General features: G+C 41.6%; 1 protein-coding gene across 10 annotated transcripts in view; it reads left to right on the top strand.

Annotated features, from left to right (window-relative positions):
• LOC139757015 (uncharacterized) overlaps positions 1-23,332 on the top strand; it is a 294,829-nt gene that overhangs the window by 236,997 nt on the left and 34,500 nt on the right. For 6 of the 10 annotated variants that reach the window (XM_071677054.1, XM_071677062.1, XM_071677006.1 and 3 more), the window contains 8 exons: positions 117-216; positions 3,153-3,882; positions 4,215-4,241; positions 7,684-7,965; positions 14,846-15,018; positions 15,990-16,174; positions 21,451-21,671; positions 22,406-22,583. In XM_071677054.1, the coding sequence (XP_071533155.1) occupies positions 117-216; positions 3,153-3,882; positions 4,215-4,241; positions 7,684-7,965; positions 14,846-15,018; positions 15,990-16,174; positions 21,451-21,671; positions 22,406-22,583 (1,896 nt within the window). The remainder of the gene's footprint in view (positions 1-116; positions 217-3,152; positions 3,883-4,214; positions 4,242-7,683; positions 7,966-14,845; positions 15,019-15,989; positions 16,175-21,450; positions 21,672-22,405; positions 22,584-23,332) is intronic. The other 4 variants (XM_071676986.1, XM_071677025.1, XM_071677034.1 and 1 more) reach the window with 4 other exon arrangements.

Genomic DNA, 23,332 nt, shown 5'->3' with positions numbered 1-23,332 from the left:
TATACAATGTATATATATATATATATATATATATATATATATATATATATATATATATCAGATCTATATGACTTGTTGATTTAGTGGTTACTTTTGATGTTCATTCCCTTCCCCAGGACGCCAAAGGATCTCCCAGCGTGTCTGGCCCGGGGACGACTGGCCAACAGCAAAAGAGTTCCATAAGCGGTATGCTCTCCGACTTCACGCGGGCTCTCGGTAAGACCAGACTGACGTATCTGCTTACGAAGCTTTTCCCTTTACAGGTCGTGATGACGTTTGTGCAACTTTCACTGTGTGTTCATAAACATGAACATATGCCACATAGGGTTGTCTGGGGGTAGCTTATAGTTCCCATTTCACAAACACTATAGTGTTAGGGTTAAAAGTGTAAAAGACGCGTAAGGGAATGACTGCTACCTGGTATGGGAATATGAGCTTGGAAGCTAACACCGTACCAGTTTTCATGAAGATGGATGGATCTCAAATTCTAAATCATTATCTTACCTGATTTACATCTGTTGTAGGGAAATTAGTAGAATCGTTAACAGGAAATTCGGCTAGAAAATCGTAAACTAATTAGGAATTCACTGATGGCTTTACACCCAATTTCTCTTTCAATCTTAGTGCCATTTGAATCGGTTGACAACAGACAGAACTATGATGTCATTTATCTCCACAACATGAGATACTATAAAGTACAGGAGGGGTTAAAGGATTGAAGTGAATTGGTGTATGAATAACATAAACAAAGAAGAGTGTCAGCATATACGGAATAAAAACAGTGAGGAATCGTAATTGGCAGAGTACCTCAGGGTTCGATCCTGGGACCACTGCTTTACTCACAACACGCATCACTGTTCTTGGACACAAGAGACAGTAGCTTAAGTAAATCTGACGATGATCTAAACACGGGACAAATTTTCAACACGACTGTTAGTCTGAGACTCAATGGAGATCTTAAAAGACTGTCGCTGTAAAGTGAAAAAAAAAAATAGTTGACGAATGTCAGTGTAGATATATCCAAGATCGGAATCTGCTTAAAAGGAATTTTAGGGATCGCCTTAACACCGTAGAGATGGAACAACCCGGGAAAGAGACGGATTCAAGGTGATAATGAACTGAAATCTGAAGCCAAAAGAAGGGTAAATTAATGCAGGAAACGAAGATTATGAGATACTTATTTTCATGTCTAGGAACATTCAAAACTCCGTGTACAACACAAATACTAGTCACATATACCAAACATTGCTCAGACCACAACACATGAATCAAGTAATACATTTCTGCTCACCAGACCACAGAATAAATGTAGATGCACATGAAAACATACAAAGAAAGATACAACAATTCATGCCAGGTGTTAAGAACGGGTATCAGAAGCCTCACGAAGGAAATGTATCCAAGAAAGTGTGATAACTTCTACTAATGAGAGGCTTCCTGGTCTTTGACTAAGAGCATCTCTGCCATCTTTTTTCGCTTTGATAGTCCTTTGCTTTTCATTCTTATTTAACCACATAACCCAGTCGTGGGCCAACCAGGCTTCCTGTTGTCTTTCTCATGTATATTCATCTCGTGTAAACTTTCTCAGAACGGGTTGTTTTTGGTCCTGTTTTTCCTCTGACCTCACCATGACGGATTCTAACCTTCCCTTACCTCCTGATACACACTTCTGCTTAACCCTCGCCTCTTCCCTGTAAGCTCGATAAACATATCAATGACCAGCCACATAAACACGACCTCAAGTAAGACTTGCCAATAAGCTAACGCCTCCTGCGCAACATATGGCAATCGCCCATTTTCATTAAGTACAGCCATCCATTAAATGCATACTACAGACCATCGCTTAACAATCAGAAACTATCAGTTACTTACGGCATATCCTCAGCGAGCAGATGTCATCGAATAATCATTTCGCACCGGTAAACACCGACCATCCACTATTAAGCACCACAGTCCGTTGACTGGAAGACGTAATTTACCAATCATACATTCCATCAGCCACCCAACACAAACCATTCATTATCTAGCAACCACAAACCACTTGACTACCACACACTTATAACCGACTTAGCATTCTTACCCAAAAGACATCATTCACAAATCATTGTGCACAAATGACCAAAATTAACTTCCGACCCGACATGGATAACCATACATTTAGTATAACGAAATATACGACGACCCAGCTACGTGCAGCTTCACCCCAGAACAGCAATAAATGCACACGTCACATCCAGCACAGAACTCTGTACAACAAATTTGCTACCTAAGCACGTCGTCATCTCCAGCTCCACCCACGGCTACCGCACACCAGACCATTGAAACACATTCGTCAGTTTACCAGATCATTCAGCAACCAACCCATTACGTTATTATATATATCCAGCCCATTAATGAAGGCGAGCACTCTCTCATAAACCCGCCCGTCGCGGAATGATTCAGACTTTCAATAAGCCACGGCTCGCTCTTAACTAGACCATTACTATAACGCAACACATCATTACATGCAAAGCGTTTTAAGCCACGAAGTCACTACAGCAGAGTGATCGTCGATTTCTGTGTGGTAACGACCTGTATTTCAGTGCATGTTTGGGTCGTCAAGAGCCTCTCAACAAGTCACACATTGGCATATCCCCTCCCAAGTAAGAGGAGGTGTGTTGTCACACACACACACACACACACACACACACAGATGTGCGTTCTTGAAGGCATAAAGTTAAAGGGACAATATGATAAGTCTCCGGATGCGCGCGTCTCGCTATTAGCCTTTGGTCATATTCTCTCATGATGGTGTACGTTCAGTAGCTCTCATCATGTAAGACAGTGTCAGCACTTCCTCTGGGGTTATAGAGTGTTCCTTCGGCAGTAGTTTTGCTGCGCGTCTATCACGAACCTGCCTGTGATTTGTGGGTGCTCGTACTTCCTCATTACAGAAAAGGCGTTGCTATTGTCGGTATCAGTGGCCCGGTATAACTAGCTACTCTGGCTGTTCTCAAACACAAAAGAACAAGAATACGTTCAGCTTTGCCAGATTCGGGATGGTAGTTAGAACAGTATTTTAACCGACCAATTATTACATGACGGAGTGTAAGGGGACAGTAAATTTTCTCATGGCTTTTTCCCACTAGTATTTATCCTCTGTCTTTCCGTAGGCCTTGGGGGCAGCTCCCCGAAAGAAGAGCAGAAAGGCAGCCTAGCGACGTCGCAGCAACAGGCGCAGCAGCAGGCGCAGCATCAGCAGCAGCAGCTCTTAACGTCACAGGCACAGACGCAAGCCCAGCTCATGAACTCGCAGGGCACGGCCATAAACTCTCAGGGTCAGCTGGTTAACTCCCAGGGCCAGGTGGTGGGTCAGCAGCAGGTCTTCACCTCCTCTGGCCAGGTGGTGACGCAGCTGGCCAATCACGTCGGCCCCGCCGTTCAACCATCCGTCTTGGGCGGACAGATGGTGCATAACCCGCCCGTGGTGGTTAACACAGCTCAGCAAGTCGGGGGTCAGCACCTACCGTTCCAGCAGATGACGCCGGCACAGCAGCTGCAGCTACAGCAGATGCAGCTGCAGCACCAGGCACAGCACCTCAAGAAAATGCGACTCCAGGACCAAGCGGCAGCATTACAGCAACAGCTCCTCTCCCAAGGCAAAGTCTCCCCGACGCCGATCAGAAAAGAAACTCCCGTGACGATGTCGAGCCTCCAGCAACTCCAGAACCTGCAGCAGCAACACCTGGCGGGCAAGATCGTCGGACGCGTCTCCACCAGCCTCCCCACGGCAGCCCTCCTTCAGCAGTCTACGATCGCTACCAGCGACAGCAAACCTCGCATGCTCGTCATGCCTGGCCAGACTATACCCACCTCCGAAAGCCCCCTTTCCTCGCTCCAGAGGTAATCACTCACACTTTATGCCAACAGGTGTACCGATCTCCTTCAGTGTTGACCCTACCACCAAACCAAACTCCCCTCACACACACACCCACACACACACACACACTCACTCATGTTCCTTGTTGCACCAAGCCAGTGAGGTTGATCCGTTCCAGTTTCGTTCCTTAACCCTTCTTTTTTTTAAAAAAAAAAAACAAAAGATAATACCGTGGTCTTATACATTTATATATAAAACTGTCTCCGTGTACATATTGTAGGGAGAAATATATAAAAAAATAGAAAAGAATCACAGGAATAATACTAACCATGAAACGTTTCGCTCGCAATGCAAGGCAGTACATAGGCAAACATGATGTTGGGTAAGTAGTTAGCATATTTGTCCTTACGATTACATCACAGTCTAGAAGAGATCAACTTGTTTTTTTAATTTATAATTTTTTTTTTCCAGTTGTGATTGTCTTTTCTGGCTCCTTGCTCGACCAACCATTGCTATATACATATATATATATAGATATATATATACTGCTATATCAGCTTGCCGATCTTGGAGATATTAATGCATGAAGTTAGTCGCATGAGCAGAGTTAGTGTATGATTCACAAAAGATATAAAAGAGAACTTGCTGCCCACCAGGGATGAAAACAGAGAAGAGCCATAATATATATTTATATATAGATATATACGTACATATATATATATTTATATAGAATGCTTGTCAAAGTAGATTTTTAATCTTTGTAAGCAAAGACATTCGAATCGCATGCATTACATAAAAAATAGATAGTGATTTTTTTTTATGTAAATACGATAGATGTCATGCAGAGAGAGAGAAAAAAAATCGTAATATGACAATGTATTTTTTTTTTTTTACGTAAATAATTTTTTTTCTTTCGTTTTTTATTGCCTTCAGAATTATATTCGAATGAGTTGGTCATTCAAGCTCTTGCATTAGTGTATAGCTAGCTAACTAACTACTGAGAGCAAAATCAGTTTTAGTCGTATAGACTATAGCTGAATTGCACTTACCCTTCGAGGCGCCAGCCCGCCCGGGCCATCTTTGTGGCACCCGAGTTTTGGCGTGACTGTGCCTGACTGTATGTTTGTTATGATCATAGACACTCAGAGATGCATAGTGAGTCAAGTGCAAACATGAGATCACTGCATTAGCAATACTATTCATTACTGCTGCATGAGATGCATAGTCTGTACTATACTGAACGAGGCGGTATTGCACGACTTTCTTGGTTTATACTTATACCTTCCCGTTTACTTACTGTGCGAATATTGACACACACACACACACACACACACACAATATATATATATATATATATATATATATATATATATATATATAGAATGTATGTATGAAGTGTACAAATGTAAGCGTGCATGTGTAAGTGGTTATATATATATATATATATATATATATATATATATATATATATATATATATATATATGCATTTATAGTGCCTTTTATATAGTAGAGGACCTGATCAAGAATGGAATTCTTGACCATCTCGGGTGACGGATACGAAAAACAGAACCAAGAAAAAGAAACAATAGAAGGAGGATTAATATAAGCTCTAACAGTGAGTAAGATTCATTCCCAAAGGTGCAGTGGGTTATACCAAGAATGAGTGACGAATAATGGGAAAGAGTTCCTCATCTTCACTGTACATGGAGAGTCTGTGTCACAACGGTCAAGCCCCGTATGGCTGCTCTCCAAAGAAAAACAGTAGGAAGTATGAGCCAGGATCGTGCCGTGGGTGTCTGAGGTACCAGTCATTGGTTCAGGTGTAAAGGGTAGTGGCGAGTAAGGGCGCGGTAGCAAGCACAGAGCACCTTACTAAATATGGGCAGTGTCGCCTCAGGAGAGGTATAGGGTATATGTATCAGGTGTTTGCTGTGAAGAATTTGTTTGTGAATTACTTGGAGAAAGCGGAGAATTTGAGTGTGGCATTTATGTACCTCCAGGTTGCGCTTGACGGAGGGTTCTGGAGGATTACTGAATGCAATCAGAGTTGTCATCAGAAGAGGGAGGCATATGTGCGAGTAGGAAGGGAGGAGTGTTCAAGGTTCCCAGTGAAGGTGGATCTGTGTCAAGCATGTGTGATGTTACACCATGGCTGTTTGATCTGTTCATGGAAGGGATCTACGTCTATATATCTAAACTTTCTCTTCTTCTTGAGAGCAAGACTTGGTTCATTCCATCTCTTAAGAAAGCAGACCGCTTTAACCCTTCAGTAATTTTCTGGTAATAGTCTTTGAAAGTCTCCTTAGCTCTCAGAATCTCAAAAGCCCAGAACCTCATTGCGTTCTTTCACTTCTCCAATATGGCTTTTGCAGTGTAAAGTCTTTGGTAATATCTCCTATGTGGCTTGCCCATCTATGGTCCTTAGGAATCCTGGTGAAGCATTTGTTGTTGTGCTTGGACATGTCTAAGAGTGTAGCACCAAGTTTTTCCTTACACATCCTCTTTCCTTTGGGCTGTTATCCTCCTTCCGTCCGTTTACTAAAGCACAGTGTTTTCTGTTCAATCCTTCCATTGTTGTAGCTGTTGATGGAGCACTGGAGTAGAATGATTTGGATTGATGTGATATACAGGGAGTGACGTTTTGTTAGTGGGCTGCACCAGATGTGGATTTAGTCTCTGGGGGCATCTTGTCGAGGTGGGCTCTAGTTTCAATGCGTAAGATGTATCATTGCTACTACAGTCACGTCAAAAAGCTTCTCATTTCAGAGGAGTCCATCAATTCTTCGCTGCTGAAAGCAGAGCATACTTGGAACTGCTGGAGAACCCGGGAAAGGGGTCCTGGGGCCATTTAAAATGTATATATATATATATATGTATATATATATATATATATATATATATATATATATATATATATATACATATATATATATATTTATATATACATGACTGTGTGTGGGTTTGAGTGTGTGCGTGCGTGTGTGTGTGTGTGTTTGTGAGTGTAATAATGAGGAGTTACTGGGGAATGTGGCAAAAGAGTGAATAATGTCAGCCACTTGGATAGATTTTCACACAGGGAAACAAGTTTGGTCTCATGTTTAACTCTGGTGACAAACGCATTGGCAAAGTAAGGGTATAATTTCTACAGAGTAGAGCTAGTATTATAATTACAAATGACTCTGTTTCTAATAACTATAGATCCGGGCATAATCGCTTCATCCATAGATCTAATTTCAAAGCTATGTCTTAACTTCACAGTGGGTTGGGTGGTTGCAGTTCCTTATTCGAAAGAGTTACGTGCATTGGATTCCCTCCCAGCACAGATGCAACATTCATTTGTTTTAGTAAGTTCTTAGTGGCAGTCTAGCGACGAAACACAAGAACTATTAACGTTAGCACCTGGTAGGCCTCCGCACATTAAACAGCCAACCAACCATACCACAGCATCATCTTCCTACCTCCCTACTTACTTATATGCACGCGTACACACAGGCACATATACATACACACATATAAGCACGGGTACATATGCATGTTGTATATATATATATATATATATATATATATATATATATATATATATATATATATATATAATATAATTCGATACAGAGAGAGAGAGAGAGAGAGAGAGAGAGAGAGAGAGAGAGAGAGAGAGAGAGAGAGAGAGAGAGAATGTCTGCACAACAGAACCGTAACTTTACTGACGACCCTCTCAACACTGTAGGTCACCACCTCCTCCTCCTGCTCCTCCTGCTGTTCTTCCTGTACACGGCACCACAACAACAGCAACTCCCCCTCATCCACGTTTCTTTGTCGCAGGGCGCGTCTCCGATCATCGACGGACCAGCTGGCGTCTCCCGAGGAGTACAGCCTAGCTGGAGTCAACGCCCAGCTGGCTATGCTGACGGGCACGCCCAGCACCCCAGCTGGCACACCCAGGGGACTTCGGGACGACTCGTCGGACACCATGAGCGAGACAGACAGTCAGAAGAGCCTGAGAATTCGCCGCAAGTTACCGCACCTGCCTCCCGACCAAGAGGCCGCCCCTCTGCCCTCACATAAAAAGAACTCGTTTGGACTCAACGCCAAGGACAGAGTCAGGTAGGAGGAAGAGGTATTCCCATTCTCACGCCTTAAAAAAAAAAAACTTAAAGAAAACGGTAAAAACAAAAAAAAAATAAATTGACGTAGCTCGTAAACCATATGTGTATACATACCTGTAAAAGAAGCAATGATATTTACACCTTCCATATCACACTACTCAACTTGCCAAAGTGGAAACTGAAGGAACGATTCTGCATTGGGGAATGACGAACGATTCTTGTTATAGGCAAAAGCCTCATTTAGGATTCTTTACGCATCTCTACAGTGTGAGGTTGAAGGAACTGTTTACATATATTTCAAGGATTGATAAGAAATAAGGTAACATTTTAATGCAATGGTTGATCATGATTTCGAAGCTGTGCATTGAAGGGTTCAATAATTCTGAGTCGGAAAAGCTTTCATCATCTGTTTATCACAACGATCCTTGAGATATGCCAGGCTGAGTTTCTAGTTTGGGATGGAAGTGAAAGGAAGACGAGTCTGGGAGACATTTTCCATAGATAGAACAAAGGTAAAGAAAAGTTTTACAATGGGTAATTATGCTATTCCTGTAACACCATAATTCATAAGGATGATAAAATGGAACTTTATAAAGCATTATGAAGCTAAATAACGTGCCAAAATTAGTGTTGGAAATGCCTCCTGCTCTGATGGCATTGCATACTACTATACTGGGTCAAGCCGAAGATTACGTACTCGAGAGAAAAATATGGACAAAGTAACAAAATATTTACTGAATGTCTGGAGAGGACCTGAGGAAGAGTAGATGGCTTCCGCCTCTGCATAGGAAGAATGGGTGGCTACCTCCTCTGCATAGGAAGAACGGAAGACTACTTCCTCTGCTCAGGAAGAATGATGGAAATCGTAGTGGCAGTGTTGATATCTAGTATAAATGGATGTATGAGAGTGGCAATAATACAGTTAATAGTTATTATTATTATTGTTATTATTATTATTATTATTATTATCATAGCTAGAGAAAAAGAAGGATTTGAATGTAGCACTTATGGATCTGGAGAAAGCGCATGATAGTGATGATAGAGATCCTTTGTGGAAGATGTGACAATTATATAGTGTAGGAGGAAAGCTACTAGAAGCAGTGAGGAGTTTTTGTGAAGAGAGTAAGACATGTGTGCGAGTAGGTAGAGAGAAGGATGAGTAGTTCTAGGTGAAGCTAGGTTTGCAGCAGGGATTTGTAATGCTACCAGGCTGCTTAACATGTGTATGTACGGGATGGTAAGGGAGGTAAATGCAAGGGTTTTTGGGAGAGGGGCAGAGAAGATCTGCAGCCTGCCAGGGGTAAGGTGAAGGGAAGGGAGCCAAGGAGATGATTTACTTGCTGTTTGCTGATGACGCGGCTCCGGTGGCACACTCGAACGAGAAAATGCAGAAATTGCTTTTAGAGTCTGGGAAAGTACTTGAAAGAAGAAAGTTGAGAAGAAGTGAGAATAAAATCAAGATTATTAGGTATAGCTACACCGCTAATGCGGGAAACCGCCTTCAAGCGCAACGCGGGAAACGGCGATTAGGTATAAAGAAAATATTTTCATTACAGTAATCATTGTCATAGTCATTTTACCTTCATTGTCTATGTCACGACTGTCTTTTGTGTGTGTGTGTGTGTGTGTGTGTGTGTGTGTGTGTTTATTTCTCCATCTATAGAGCTATCATTTTTGTACACCTTATCCCCATTTGCATGGAGTGAAGCAACTCCATTCAGCTTCGTATTCGATCCCGCATAATCCTTCCTTATTTCCAGTTTCCTAAAATGTGAACGAAGAATTCCAGACGACTCGATTGCTTCTCAACTCCTCAGTTGACACAATAGATGTGTCTTGCAATCGGGAGTAACGTCACAGACATTGCCCTAATACCCTAGACACACTACGTAACATCTGTTGTTAGAAGGATCAATCCCTTTTTTCTTTTTTTTTTTTGCCTTGTCTTTCCTTCCATGTTATGTTGTCCTCCACTGAACAACAGAGCAGGTGAGATCCTATGTCTCTGGTATACTTCGTCATCATAACTCCAACAATAATATCAGGTTACTTTTTTTCCCGCTAAATTTGAACAGTTTCCAGGACAAACAGAAAAGACTCTCCGATAATTTTTTCCATCATATCTTTCATATTCCTTCCTCTAGTAATAGACTCTCAGAATCCTCTCAACTCGTTTGATTTGGTGTAATGCTCTTCGATTCTATTTTCTAAGTTTCTGATTTCCTCTCCGATCTAAAAGTACTTTTCATTTTTGATTTCCTCTTTGATCCTTCTGTTTATTTATTTCCCTCTGTAACTATGATAGTTTTTTGATTCTGTTTCTCTCAATAATCTTGGATAATTTCCCTAAGCCTTTTGGTGTCAGATGGTCTATTCTTTATCTCTTCATTTTCACTTAATAGTTTTCCCTCACGTTGACTCATCTGACGAGCAAGGTACTCCAGAGGGAAGATGAACAGATGGATTGGCAGTGAACCAAATCCAATACCAGAGACTCGAACATGGGCCTATGAAATGCGTGGCTCGAAACGCTGATCACAATATTACAGTGTGTTTGTGTACGTCTCCGTGAGTGTTTGTGTGTACGTGTGTCTATTTCTCTTATCTGTTTATCCATGTACTGTTTATTTATGTTTGACGGCTTGCATTTATGTGTGTGTGTCTGTGTAATGATCTTATGTTCCTTAATGCAGAGCGTTCTTTCAGTTGTGCCCTGTTTATTACCCTAATGTCAAAGGCTACAAGCACAAGCTCTTTATAAATGCCTCTTCCCCCTCTCTCTGTCCTCCCACATGCCCTAACTCTCTCCGTGTCCTCCAGTGTACAATATTCAAAGCACGGAATTATATATATATATATATATATTTTGTCCAAGCCAACCTCTGACCCCGCAGCCTCGATCAACTAGGTTATCGCTCTGAGCCAACAATATACTCTCGAAGTTTGCTTCACCAACAGACAATTGTGCCCGAATCATGTTAACCTGTGAAGGTGATATGATGTATATATATTTACATATATTTTTCCTGGGCAAATGCTTGTGTAAAGCATCATTTTGCCGTTGGCGCTACAAGAGTGAGTGTTGGTGGAGTGAGTGTTGGTGGAGCTGGACACGATGGTGGAGGTTCACTCGTGGTGGGTGTTACAGACTCCCCTCCCTTCTCCCTGTGCCTTTTTTTGTCGTCTGTCAGTTTGTCACTGTATTTTGATTTTTTCTGTGTATCCCCAACTGTGTGTATATATATATATATATATATATATATATATATATATATATATATATATATATATATATATATATATATATATATACCTTTCTTTGCCAACCCTTTCTGTCTTTTTATTCTTTACAGTTGGTAAGTACTATGAGCTCATTCTTAGCTAACCTGTTCCTTTCTCATCGTAAGTATAAAACCACTGCACACCAGGTAAACCATTGTACACCAGGTAAAGTTATTACTAACAGAGATCACTGGTTGCGGTATACACAGACAGTACCCATGGTAGATTCTGTGCTTAGTAACATGCATTTTGTAGAAGCTATTGGCTAGGCTTTCCCCTGGTTATCCATTACAGAGTATATTGTCAACTGTAATTCACTTTTCCTTCAAATTCGTACAGCCGCTGTATCGATATGTCAAGCCTATTTACACCACATAGGAAACTGGTATATATATATGTGTACACGTTCTATACATATATGTTTTTTCCGTGTCTGAACAGGAAAACCAAACTTTTCTCGTGCATGATTTTGTAAAGATATATTGTTTATTTGGTTTTCATATCGTATGGAAGATTGATAAAACATTTATATAAGTGATCCTGGACACATCATTTTATCTAAAGACTTCGGATAAAGAAGAGGACAATAGAATGTGAATTTCTTATCTGTGGCAATGTGTTGATCACCGTGAAGGATCAGGTCGGACGCATACCGATAGAAGAAGAGATCGGTATGGTCGGACACATACCGATACCAATACACTAGTGGTCAAGTTGGACACATACCGATCCAGATAAACAAGTGATCAGATCAGAAACAACGACACAGAAAGGCACAAGTGATGAGAGACAGAAACAAAAGAGAATCAATAGTATGTCTGTCCATCGCTGGTCAGTAAGAGTGGAGATCACATATGCCAGATGTACATACAAAGTGGAAAGACGGCCAAAAAGAAACTGAATACATACGACTGACTTAGGCAGGGCTGGGTGGAACACGACAACGGCACAGTTCACCGTGAGGGGGGGTCAAGGTTTTAGTTCTGTCTCCCGAAGAAGAAGAAGAGGAGGAGGAGGAGGAGGAGGATGAAGTGACTCGTCTGATCTCAGCTTTACAGATCTGTAGTCATGCACTTGCATGCAGCAGGTAGGCCAGACTAGCCACAGACGCCATTTCACGTAACAAACTGCATCTTTGAAAACTATTCATCTATCATTTAACCAACCCGTTTTCTATTTTTTTTTTTTATCAGAAACCCGAGTGCATAGGATGTGCTAAATGGACTGAATGGGAAGGAAATCTAATCTCATTTACGAGACTCACCCTAAGTACTACTAATATGTAGTACTTGAGTGCAAGACTCGCCCTTAGCACTGCTGAGATGTAGGACTGACGCCCTGCACAACATGAACTAAACTGAGGCATGCCAGAGTGTCATTTTTGAGGAATTCCACAACACTTTTGACCGAGAAGCTTGAGCCACAAGAAGCCTCTTGCGACACAACTTCTGACGAGTAGGAAGGAAAGAGCTGTTGCCGGGTTGACCAAATTTCGTGGACAGACGGACCTTGCAAGGAGATACATCGGATTGGATCATAACCTCTGAGCCTGCTCGGTCATAAGGTCCTGTGCACTGAACACACAGTATTTGCAGACCGAGTTAATGGTGGTTAAGCAAACCACTATCAAAGACACTACAACGAACGCTATGCAGCTGTGTTATATGAGCCTTCGCAAGTCGGGGGTTAAGAGTGTAAGGCCATTGAGTGAAATTCGTCATGAGAGTACAAAACCAGGTGCAAGAGGCTTAAGAATACATGAAACCTACATTTTCTTATTTCATGATGACATTAACCAGCGATTTCTCTTTCATCACGGCGTCCAATAACGTGCTCTCATGAGATATGATTCCATGTTTAACCCATCGCTCGGGCATTTCACAAAGGCTTTCTCATTAACTATTTATATGCCTTAGCCTAAGCCAGGTAGCCAAATTATCGACCAACCCCGAGAGGAGGAGGATGAAAGGCTGGATGAACAGTGGACCGATTACCCTGTCCAGGACTCGAACACACGCAGAGTCGACTCCTCCCACCCACAAAATCCCGTGCAATGCGTCATTGTCGATCACGCAGAACCACCACACCACAGAGATACCTATGAGACTCGTAACTTTTTTTTCTTCTTTTCATATATATATATATTAATTACAGGTCTGATATTCATTTGTTACTCTTTTACTTTTCTTTCAGAATGTAGTTGCCCAGTTTTACACTGAGATAGTCAAAGTTACATACTGTGTACACGGAGAGTGGCATTTTCTTCGCAGTGGCAGTAATATGTTGACTGTTGTTGTGTGCTTTATTTTTAATCTGATTCCAGTCTCCCTTATTCTCCCAGTCTTTCTCTCTCCTTCTCTCTCTCTCCCTCTGTCTCTCTGCACCATGGAAACTATACTAGTTCTTGTGTATGAAGTTCAGTGCATGAAACCTTTGATAAGAACTTTAAAGCATTTTCTGATTAATGAAAGGCCTGCTTGGTGTGCTTTGATTTTAAGAAGGAAGCTGCACCATTCTTCTATTCTTGACCCGTGATCTAGTGGGACCGACATGTATCATTAGGGAAGCCACAGATAGGCCAAACTGCTATGCATGTGCTGAAGTAGGACGTTGGTCACTTAGATCGTAGGAACTGCTAAACAGTGTTCACAAGTGGTTTTTTTTCAAGTCTCTAAGGAATTGTATTCCATCATTGTGTTTCATTATTTTCTTTACTTAGATTAGACAAGTTTTTATTTTCAGGTTAGTAAATCATCTCTTTAGTACACACAATATTCTCGTTATAAGAAACGATGATGAATTAGTGACTTACTGAATAAATCCCAACTGATGAGTTAGTCCCCCACTGGTGAACTAGTCCCCACTGATGAGTTAGTCCCCCACTGGTGAACTAGTCCCCACTGATGAGTTAGTCCCCCACTGGTGAACTAGTCCCCACTGATGTTTCTACAATTAACATTCATAATATAGCCACATGTGTGTGTGTGTGTGCTGGGCGGGGGTCATCGTCAAAAACAGCCACTAACCCTCCCTGTTCTCCCGTCATAAAGAGGAGCAGCAACGCTTAGCTTTGCTGGTAACGACCACACCAGGTCGTCTTACCAAACTGTTTGCTTCTGCTGTCCTCATTATTGTCTTCCTCCCCTGTGTTATCTTCATGTGTATATTGTCCATATGTATTTTAGTTCAAAGATTTATCGAGGAAACGGATCAACCTCATTGTCTCTTGGTACTTAGAAGAAAGATGGAGAGGAGAAGAATGAGAAAAGAAAACGTTAGGAAATTAAAAAAAAAAATATGACTGCATGTTTGGGACACTTATTTCTAAAATGTTTTAATTTTTAATACTGTTACCTGGAGATGTTTTATTTTATATTTTTTCCCATACTATTCACAATTTCGATCTCTCATCCTTAATGATGGTGGGGGGTCACTATTTTTCTCTAAGCCCTTCATGACGTGGTTGTATCACATTAAAAATCTTGACCCTAACCTCCTAACATTGCATCTCCTCCGATGACTAGCTGTTTGGTAGAGTTTATGAGGTAATAAATGGGCCCCCTGACTGAGCAGTGGACGTTCTGGCCTTGGTTTAGGTCACAACTGGGTCGCCAGTCTTCGCTGGATGGCACGACCAGCTCGACGGGTAGGATGGGAGGTTCTCTCGCCCTGGCCAGACCCTCGTCCAGCATGACTAACCTTGCCAACATCTCGAAGATGCCCGACATAACGCTACCTACACGCCCGGGCTCAGCACTGGGCATCCCAGGTAAGTTGTCCACTGATTTAGAGACAACGGGTGAGGAGACGTGGGTGGATCAACTGTTGTATGATGAGATTTAATTTCATTCGAATTTCATGATACTTGAAATCTTAGTGAGAGAATTTTTTATGAATATATTTTTATTTCATGGAAAGAGATATCTTAGATAGGGTTGTTTCTATGTTTAAATGCTGGATTGTACGGTGAATTAGAGTTCCGGTGTTGGAATTACAGTTGGATCATTCCTATGGATATGACAGGAACTAAATGATTAAGCCAAGTAAAAAAAAGACAAGAAGAAATGTTTCAGTCTATCCTCTAGGCTTTGATCAAGAACTCACTTCTCTAGTATATTAATAGATCAATAAGATCGTAAAGAAGTTCAATTATTCCTTAATTAATCGTGATATTTATCTAATGTTCCTAATAGTTACTTCATCTTGTGTACCAATACGTACTTTATCACTGCTGCCTTCTTGAAATCAGGTCTTCATCATCTCTATTCATCAGCAGTGTTATAACATTGTGATAATGTGTTCAATATGACTGACGTCCATGCAGGCAACTTCTAAGATACGATAGTGAATATAATAACACTTCATATAAACAGTTCGATCACAATCCCATATAAAACACACTTAACACATGACCCTCTTAGGAATGTTCACTTTAAAGTACTGATCTGTTGGAAAATTTCGAACACTATTTCGAAATGAATGTGAGCAGGACTGAACCTTTGACAATAGTTAGGTTAGGAAGACTGAAACTGGGAAAGAAACGTAGTCAATTTACATTTGCGGGAAATACAATTCGAAAACTTTGTTTTCAACTTGGAAGAAACCATGGCATTTGAGATGAATTCTTTTTTTTTATCTATTCGTTTTTGATATATATATATAATTATATATGTTTTTTAGAACGTAAGATTTTGATTTAGTGTATTTACTGAATGAATATATGTGGTTACTTGTGGTCAGGTCACCCAGGCACTGGGCTGCGCAGCTCCAGTTTGACTGGTGGTCTGGCGGGCGGCCTCACAGGACCACAGCTGAAGTCCGGCCTCCCTGCTAGTATTGCACAGTGCCTCCCACCAGACCTTCACCACCTCATCTACACCAACGCTCCACCCTCCTCCACCTTGGGCGACAACTACGGCTCTCAGGTATGTGGTCTTCTCTCCACCATTTTTTTTTTTTTTTTTCCCGAGCTTTCTTAGTTTGCCAAAATTATGGAAGGGAGGACAACTCAGTCGTTGACTGGAAGACAGTGTTTCGGTTCTCTCTCTCTCTCTCTCTCTCTCTCTCTCTCTCTCTCTCTCTCTCTCTCTCTCTCTCCACTCTCTCTTTTAGCTGCAAATTTCAGTGGTTACACGAACGAAAATAAAACGAATTCTTAAGATATTCTGTAATAGCAAGATTCATGCACAGTAGTTAAGTACACGTAATATACCTGTGAAACATTCGGTAATTCTTATATTTTCTTTTGGTTTCTAAATTCTTCTTGAACGACTAAATAGATGCTGGCGTAGCCAATGAGCTAAGAAGGTGTGAGTTGTGGGACGTAGTCAGAGGTGTGAGGTGTAGGATGTGGTCAAAGCTAGGCTTCGAGGGGTGGACGTAGCCATAGCTGAGAGATGTGGTCAGAGCTAGGCTATAAGGTGAGGACGTAGGCAGGCTTAAGCAATGAAGTGTGAGAAGTAGTCAGAGATAGGCTGAGGTGAGGTGAGATGTGGTATAATACTAACTGCCAATTCGATTTCAACAAGAGCGTTAGATCTAACCTCATATTCCATCCTGATTAACGATCAAACGAAGTACAACATCACATCGATTTTCCAGGAAATGAAAAGAAAATGAAGACGGATGGAGGAATGGAATGCCTCCCCTCAAATTTTAAAAACGAGTTAATAAAGGTTTGTTGACTGGTTAGATAGCTAGCTAGCAAGGCTTTAGCCCCATCCATTGCCAGGGTCATTAGTGGCCATAACTGACAAGGTATAACCACCAACCGAAGAATCTCTTAACACCTTCGTCAGGTGTTGAAGATCACCATAAAACTATTCTCACTATGTGTATGGTCCCTCATAGGAAGGGAATGCCTTCCATTGCCATCGAAACAGACCTGCATCTACGTAGAGTCCATCCTAGTATCTATACTCCAGCCTTCGATTCCTGCCATTCATTTGCTAATACACGCTCACCATTAACGAGTATATACCTCAGAGTGCCACAGACTACTTGCTCGACGAAACACAACGAACGTCAACATCCTCAGAATGATATTTCCTCAGTTTATCTCCAACTTGATGCTACCAGTCACAAACAACAAACCATTCATACACTCTCTATTATGCTTGTGTCCATCCTTTTCAGATAATTAATCCATTTACAGGTATAGACAATCACTGTAGCATTGTAATTTGGAGACGTATACACAGATAGTACAATTACAAAGTAGGTGTACAGGTGATTACTCATAGCGATACTCATTGGGATTAATCAATGATCATACAGTTACCGGATTCCGGTGGATAGGAAGTGTTGTCTGTGTGGCATTCAGGAGTGATTAACTCAGAAGGATGAGGCGAGATCTGTGTGTCACTTTATCTATAGCAGTAAACTTGGTTCAGTCATACTACAGCAGGGGATCATCTTTTGAGTATGGTGGCTCTTCATGTCCCTGGGTCATACTACATCAGCGAACACCGAGACTCGTACTGAATCGAGGTGAACTCTTAAGTATGCCACATCAAGCTGTGGCAGAGTGACACTCCACGCTTCGCACTACAACAGTCATTATGCTCGTGGCAACGTAAGTGATTCACACCTTGTTGTGTGTGACTCCGGAGGCTCGAAAAGCCTATGCTTCATAGCGGTCTCCGTGACTTGGTGTATCAGATGTGGAGCTCCTGCGATGTTCTGCGGCAGGAGGGATGTCTGGGTATGCCACATCATGTCATAGCTTTCAGCTCACTGTCTAATAACAAGTCTTCTTAAATCATTCCTGGGTGGGGTCCTAAGAAATATCTTTTACTACTTCGTCGTCGAGATTCGATTTCCATTCCACTCTATAGCTGCTTAACCAAGGCCTCCAGGTTGGAAGAGAGGGGCGAGCACGAGTGTATGGGCTCCATGACTGAGTGAATAATATCCTCAGCTTCCACACTGGTGGAGGCAGTTCGATTCCTATCGTCGGAGACTTTGTGTGTTTGTGAAAGCACCTGTCATTGTTGTCCATATATATATATATATATATATATATATATATATATATATAAGAAAAAAGATTCCCTCTGTCATCTATAAACAGGTAATCCACCTTAAACTACGCCTCACCTCCCTGAATCGTTCATCGTCTCAAGAGCAAAAAAATAACAGACCTGCAAACCACACATAACAATTACTGTCTAACCCAACAACCACAAACACTCAACATCTACAAGAATGGAAGAAAGATCCTCCCACCTTTACGTGGCCGACACACAACCCTAGGAAGAAAAAAGACAAATCCTCTCTCTCTCTCTCTCTCTCTCTCTCTCTCTCTCTCTCTCTCTCTCTCTCTCTCTCTCTCTCTCCCCCCCGCCTCACACTTCAGCAACCTCTCTACTCGCAGGTCCTCCTACCCTCAACGTTCATGATGCTGACAAAACACACGTGCACACAGAAATAACCAAACAAGCAGTGCGAAACACACTCCCACCTCATTCTCAAACACCAGCCCACAGACATACACGAGTCACACTTTCTCGTCTACCCTTTGGTGCATCGTGCAACCCAACACTACTACAAACAACGCTTCAGAACAAACCAAGATCTTCAGTGCCCACGATGCAACAACCAAGATAACGAACACTTAATGCTTAATTGCCATGTACTGTCCCCACATAGAAACACGCAACATTACTACAGTTTCTGACTTATGGTCCCGTCTGGTGGACATGGCCTGCTTCCTGAGCGCTGCAGTACCTCCAAAGGAGAGAAGGTGACTCCTTTGGCCAGATGTATGTACAGTAGTCAGTAGGTAACTACCTCCCAGAGAGGTGCATTACTGATGCATTCCTCCTTGGAATGAAAGGGGGGAAGGGGGTAGTAATAGGCCACGCATTAAGCCAGCACTTCTGTGGTTATCAGGTTTCACTCCTTTTGTCCAGGTTTATGAAAAACGCTGAGATAGTTGTAGTCGAGCAGGGTACTTAATGTCGTTATGATTAACGATAATATTACTATTATGATTATTATCATCAATTATCATTATCATTATTATTATCATTAACATTATCATTATCATTACAATCCATGCCGATTCAAAGCTACGCTCCTTTCAGTAGCAGGGAAAAGATTGCCTCCTTTGGAGTGAGTAGTTCCTTGGCGAGGTTGTAATTCCCCTCCGTCAGTGGACGATGATACAAGCTCGCCCTCAGGGCGACTCTGCCTGCACTCCTGGCGTAACCACAAGCAGGAGGAGTCCGGTAACGCCCTTAATAATTGTTTCCTGAATATGGTCGGTTGGTTAATTGGGCCATTGGTCAATTGATTACCATTAGCATTAAGGTCAACGTAATTCTTCCAACATTAATCGAAAGCACTGAACATCTGGTTGTTCAGTGTGATTCAGCGACCATACAACACCGCTCCCACGGCATATGTGGATCTCCTGTAGTAATACGAGGGAAATACAGTGACGTCTTTAGAAGGGGATAGAAATTTGTGAGGTACAAACGTTCGTATGTGATAGAAATTTGTGAGGTACAAACGTTCGTATGTGATAGAAATTTGTGAGGTACAAACGTTCGTATGTGATAGATATTTGTGAGGTACAAACGTTCGTATGTGATAGAAATCTGTGAGGTACAAACGTTCGTATGTGATAGAAATTTGTGAGGTACAAACGTTCGTATGTGATAGAAATTTGCGAGGTACAAACGTTCGTATGTGATAGATATTTGTGAGGTACAAACGTTCGTATGTGATAGATATTTGTGAGGTACAAACGTTCGTATGTGATAGATATTTGTGAGGTACAAACGTTCGTATGTCATAGATATTTGTGAGGTACAAACGTTCGTATGTGATGTGAGTAAAGGGTACTACTCACTCTAATTATGCGCAATTTTGATTTCTGTGTCCATAATGTTTTTATCCTTGTTAGGGGTTGGGTACATAACAGTCGTGGTTTACATCACTTTTTAATCAGTTTTTTTTTTTTCGTATAACTTATTTTCATACGTGTCGAACTATATCAGTGAGGTGAGGACTGGAAACGTGTCAAGTGAAATTATTTTCACTATATTCAGACATAACTTCAGCTACTTTCACAACCTAACTTTAGCTACTTTCACAACCAAACTTTAGCTACTTTCATAACCTCTTAGCATTTCTGAACACGACTATTCAGTTTCAACAACACATACGCTCAACTCCCCCTCAGCAGAACCCCCCAAAAAACATCATATGCCACACTGCACGAATCTCACTAAGGAGCTACAGAGGTGTCTCATCTTTGTTTCACTCTGGACGCCCCAAATTTTGAGTGACAGGCGACATTCACTCGAAGCTGCTCGAAATAAAGGTTCATTGTACCGCACTGAGGCTTCGAATGAACCCAGCTTGCCACTGACATGCATCATCTACATATATTGGTGAATAACTTTTTGTATAAATTACTCATCACAACCTCCTCATGTTCAAACCATCTTCACGTAGCTGCTTACTGTCACACGAAAGTGTGTTGGTGAAAACTGATATGAATCAGCAATTTTTCACTCGAGGAATTACGAGCCCACGGCCGATCTGGTCCGTACAGTGTGTGAGAAACAGACTTTTCACTGAGATATGAAGAGCCAACTAGAATTAAGGTAAGGTTGTGTCTGTTCCCTGGTGTGTCTGTTGTAAGGATTCTGCGCTTGCCAAGTCTGTGCCAGAAGTTAGGTTTATATATATATATATATATATATATATATATATATATATATATATATATATATATATATATATATATATACGTATACATATATATATGTATATTTTTTTTTTCAGTGAAATGCTTGCAGATTACGGGAGGGCCTCTAACCGACCCTAGAAATTTGATGTAGTGTAGACAGGCTCCTTTTACTATCCCTGAGATGAAGACATATGATTTTACCTTAGAACTCCTTAAACCTAGCTTTGCAGTGTGCACGTCAAACATATAAGGAATATCTTCCATGATAATCAATACAGGACATAACTCTACTAGCATGTCGTGATGAGAGGGGTTTTTTTTTTTCAATTATTGTTATCATTATTATTATTTTTTTTCTAATGCTATGTCGTGTACAACTAGTGGGTTGAGATTTGTCTTTTTTTTTTTCTTAGTTTATTTATTTATTTTTCTCAAATCCAACTCTCATCTGGACTTGCATGCTGGAATGTTCAGGCTGTCTGTATTGGTCCCCGCCAGCTCCCTGAGTACATGCAGAACCTGAAGGACCAACTGCAGGAGGAGCTCAAGTCGACGACCAGCGACCGGCGGGCGATACTGGAGGCGGAGCTGCTACGCCTGCACGAAGACCGACGCCGTGCCCTCACAGAGAAGGACAAAGAGAGGGATGGCCGCCTCCGTCGGGAGCTGGACCGCCTTGCCTCCTCCAGCTACTCAGGATCGCTTTCGCTCAAGCAGAGGTTTGTTTAACCCTGCCTGGAGGGGAAATAAATGACCAGTTCGGCTGCCCTACTTGTTAAACCAATAGTCCAACCCAAACCTCCCGTAGTTCATGGCTTTAAGACATATTGTACACAGTATATCTGGCTTCTGTTTTTTCCCTCCCCCTCATTTTTTTTTTTCTAAAGGACCGACTAAAAGAATAGAGCGACTAAACTGGTCCTTTGCTCTTGCTTAGAACTGGCACGCTTATGAATCTCTTTCCCCTTGCCAAGCTGTTTCATTACTATAGCCTCCTCCATCACAGCTGTTCTAAAGTTCGACTAGCGAGTTGAAATGAGGCTTTGGAGACCCATCCTATGATGAGGCATGCTTGGAACCCCTCTGTCAGTCACGCCTGCAAACCTTAAAAGAATCGGAGGCTGACACGCAAGTAAAGATGGGATCGGATAATACTTCTATGATGCTCGTGGATCCATCAAAAAAAAGCAAAGAGTCAATTTAAGAGTATACAATCCAGTGTTGATCACAGCCATCACTTTACTATCCTCAGCCTCCGAATCAGTATTCAGCACAGTGCCGAATCAGGAAAACATTCGTCCGTATGATTCTGATACCAGCTCAATACTTTGTCCAGTCCAAAGTTTCAACTTGATAGAGACGATCTAGTGTGTTGTATTAGCCTAGCTTCCAGAGACGGCAGTGTGTGTACTTTATAATATGCATGTGTCATTTTTTTTGTCTCGATTTTTAGAATGGAAATTCAACGTCGTCTGGGCATGACTGGCACGAGCAATACCACTGGGTCGGCCAACTCCTCCCCTCGAAACCATCGCCGGAGGGGCCACCGACGCCAAATGTCGGACCCCAAGATATTCTCCTCAGTCTCACCCATAAAGGAAGACAGGGACGTGGAGAAAGATCTGGAGAGAGTAAGTTCTCAAGTGTCAACACTGGTCTAGCCACAAAAAACAACCCCTGGGTCACCTAATGTAACTCTATCACCATCCGTCTTTCTGTCTCTTTCTCTCTCTTTCTCTCTCTCACACCGTCAGTCCCATAACACCAACACATCAAGTCAAAAAGGCTATGTCTCTTCGGGTCCCTGTGAGAGTTCACCACATACACTCACCAACACCACCTTCATTACATATACTGAAATTGATGTTAAGGATAATGTAAGCCATCCACCCGGACGCATTCAGTATGGTCCTACCAACAAAGTAGCAAAGGAAATATTCTGAAACATAGAACAGCTATTTATGGTTGTTTCATATATATATATATATATATATATATATATATATATATATATATATATATATATATATATATATATATATATATATCAGAATGCTTTCGACGGCAGAATTCGAACCTCTACCACTTGTCTCGGAGCTGAGTACAATAACCATTAGGATAAGGTTCGAATCCTGCTGTCGGAGAGCAGCATGTGTTTTATGAAAGTATTCGCTCCTTACACTACATTAGTATAAATATATATAAACACGTTACCAAGTCCCCACCCTCATGTGATGAGATCACTAGTGAAAAGTCCTCTATGGTGAGGATTATTATATCCAGTGGATGAAAATGAGTACAGCCTCGCGAAGGAACTTCTGCTCCAAAGGAGTCCACCATTTCCCTGTTTGTTATTGTATCACAGGTTGAAACCTTCAGG

This window comes from Panulirus ornatus, chromosome 2 (assembly GCF_036320965.1).
Source record: "Panulirus ornatus isolate Po-2019 chromosome 2, ASM3632096v1, whole genome shotgun sequence".
Classification (NCBI taxonomy): domain Eukaryota; kingdom Metazoa; phylum Arthropoda; class Malacostraca; order Decapoda; family Palinuridae; genus Panulirus; species Panulirus ornatus.
Note: the sequence above shows the minus strand (reverse complement) of the source record. Positions and strands in the feature narration are given on the sequence as shown.